Genomic DNA, 1,389 nt, shown 5'->3' with positions numbered 1-1,389 from the left:
CAGATCATGTTTAATTTGATGATCAATCAATTGATTGTATTCCGGCTTGGATCAATGGAACTAACATAGTCTAGTTTAAGTTCTTATGGTAATACTATGGTATAATCTTTGCTGCATGGGGGACCCCCTTGGAACCCCCTCTAGGACCCCACTTTGAGAACCAGTGGTCTATGTAACAACACAGATGAACAATATTATAACTGTACTTATAAGTCACAGGACTAAACTCTGTTACACATCAGAACATGTAGAATACAACACTGATGATTTTACATCATATGGAAACACAATGAAATGTTAGTATTTTTAAAAGTCAGTAAGTGAACGTTTTTTTTGTTTGTTAAGAAGTTAAAGCTCTATTGTGATATAATAGAATGGAATAAACAGTATAGGTTGTCAATTTCATCCAATTGAGAGAGAGAACCCATTTATCGACTTAAATTTGATAGTTTTCCAGATCAGATTTTGTCTCCATTACTTGTTTTATCCCTTCTATCACTTCCAATTTCACTTGTTTATCCTGTTTGGAGTCTTTGTTCAGTAACAGGGGTCTCCCTGTCTCTTCAGCTCTTTAGTAAACAGATGGGATGTGAGACTGCGGTCGAGCCAACACCAACTCAGGACTCCTGAATCGCTGCCCTCCACACCCTCCTATCTAACATCAGGGTCTTGAGCTCTACAGTGTTGTTAGCTAAAGCTGTCGCGCTGCAGTTCATCTACGTAGGTGGTGCAGCTTCTTGCCTTTCCTGGCTTTGCCCTGGGTTGGCTCCCACAGTGTCATTTTGCTTGCCACTAGTCCGGGTGCCTGACGTAGTGCCCTACCTAGCCTCATCCTTCTCTGACTTTGTTTGTGACCCATGGTAGGGCCCCGTAGAGCAGTGGTTCTCAACCTTTTCAGGCCGTGACCCCCGCAACATAATCATATTTGAACTGGGGACCCCCCCACCACCCTGACAAGCACTTGGAATTGTAGGAGTTGAGGCGTTACATTTAGTTTGACTCGGTTCCACAGATAAATATTGTGAAAATAGCTGATCTATAAGCTCACAACACCTTGCAATTGTGAGCTTGTAGATCAACTTTTCTTTTTTTAATTGCCTCTTTTTTTTACATTATTTGAGTTATTATTTGGCATTTGGACAATGCTTGACCAGTTTTTATAGTATGGTTGTTTGATTTTTTTAGGTAATAAAGGTCTTAAAAGTTCCCCCCCCCCCCAATCATGTGGGGACCCTCCTGGGGGTCCAGACCCACAGGTTGAGAACCACTGCCGTAGAGGACTACATTTCTGATGATGTGACACCTAGTGCCATTCGTAGCATTCTGTCCTGTTGTGCTGTGAGGGTCCATGTAAACAGAACATACATGTTCAGGTTGGGATACCAATGT

At 42.0% G+C, this 1,389-nt stretch overlaps 1 protein-coding gene across 1 annotated transcript in view; it reads right to left on the bottom strand.

The window, feature by feature from the left end:
- Window positions 1-213: 213 nt before the first annotated feature.
- Window positions 214-1,389, bottom strand: part of LOC308101511 (atrial natriuretic peptide receptor 1) — a gene marked incomplete at both ends in the record, with an annotated part of 14,630 nt that continues 13,454 nt past the window's right edge. Inside the window, one exon of the mRNA XM_080450931.1 lies at window positions 214-228. Within this exon, the coding sequence (XP_080307057.1) occupies window positions 214-228 (15 nt within the window). The remainder of the gene's footprint in view (window positions 229-1,389) is intronic.

This window comes from Gymnoscopelus braueri (assembly GCF_963280865.1).
Source record: "Gymnoscopelus braueri genome assembly, chromosome: 15".
In the NCBI taxonomy this organism is placed as follows: Eukaryota; Metazoa; Chordata; class Actinopteri; order Myctophiformes; family Myctophidae; genus Gymnoscopelus; species Gymnoscopelus braueri.
The sequence above is the reverse complement of the archived record's forward strand: the minus strand, read 5'-3'. Positions and strand labels throughout refer to the sequence as shown.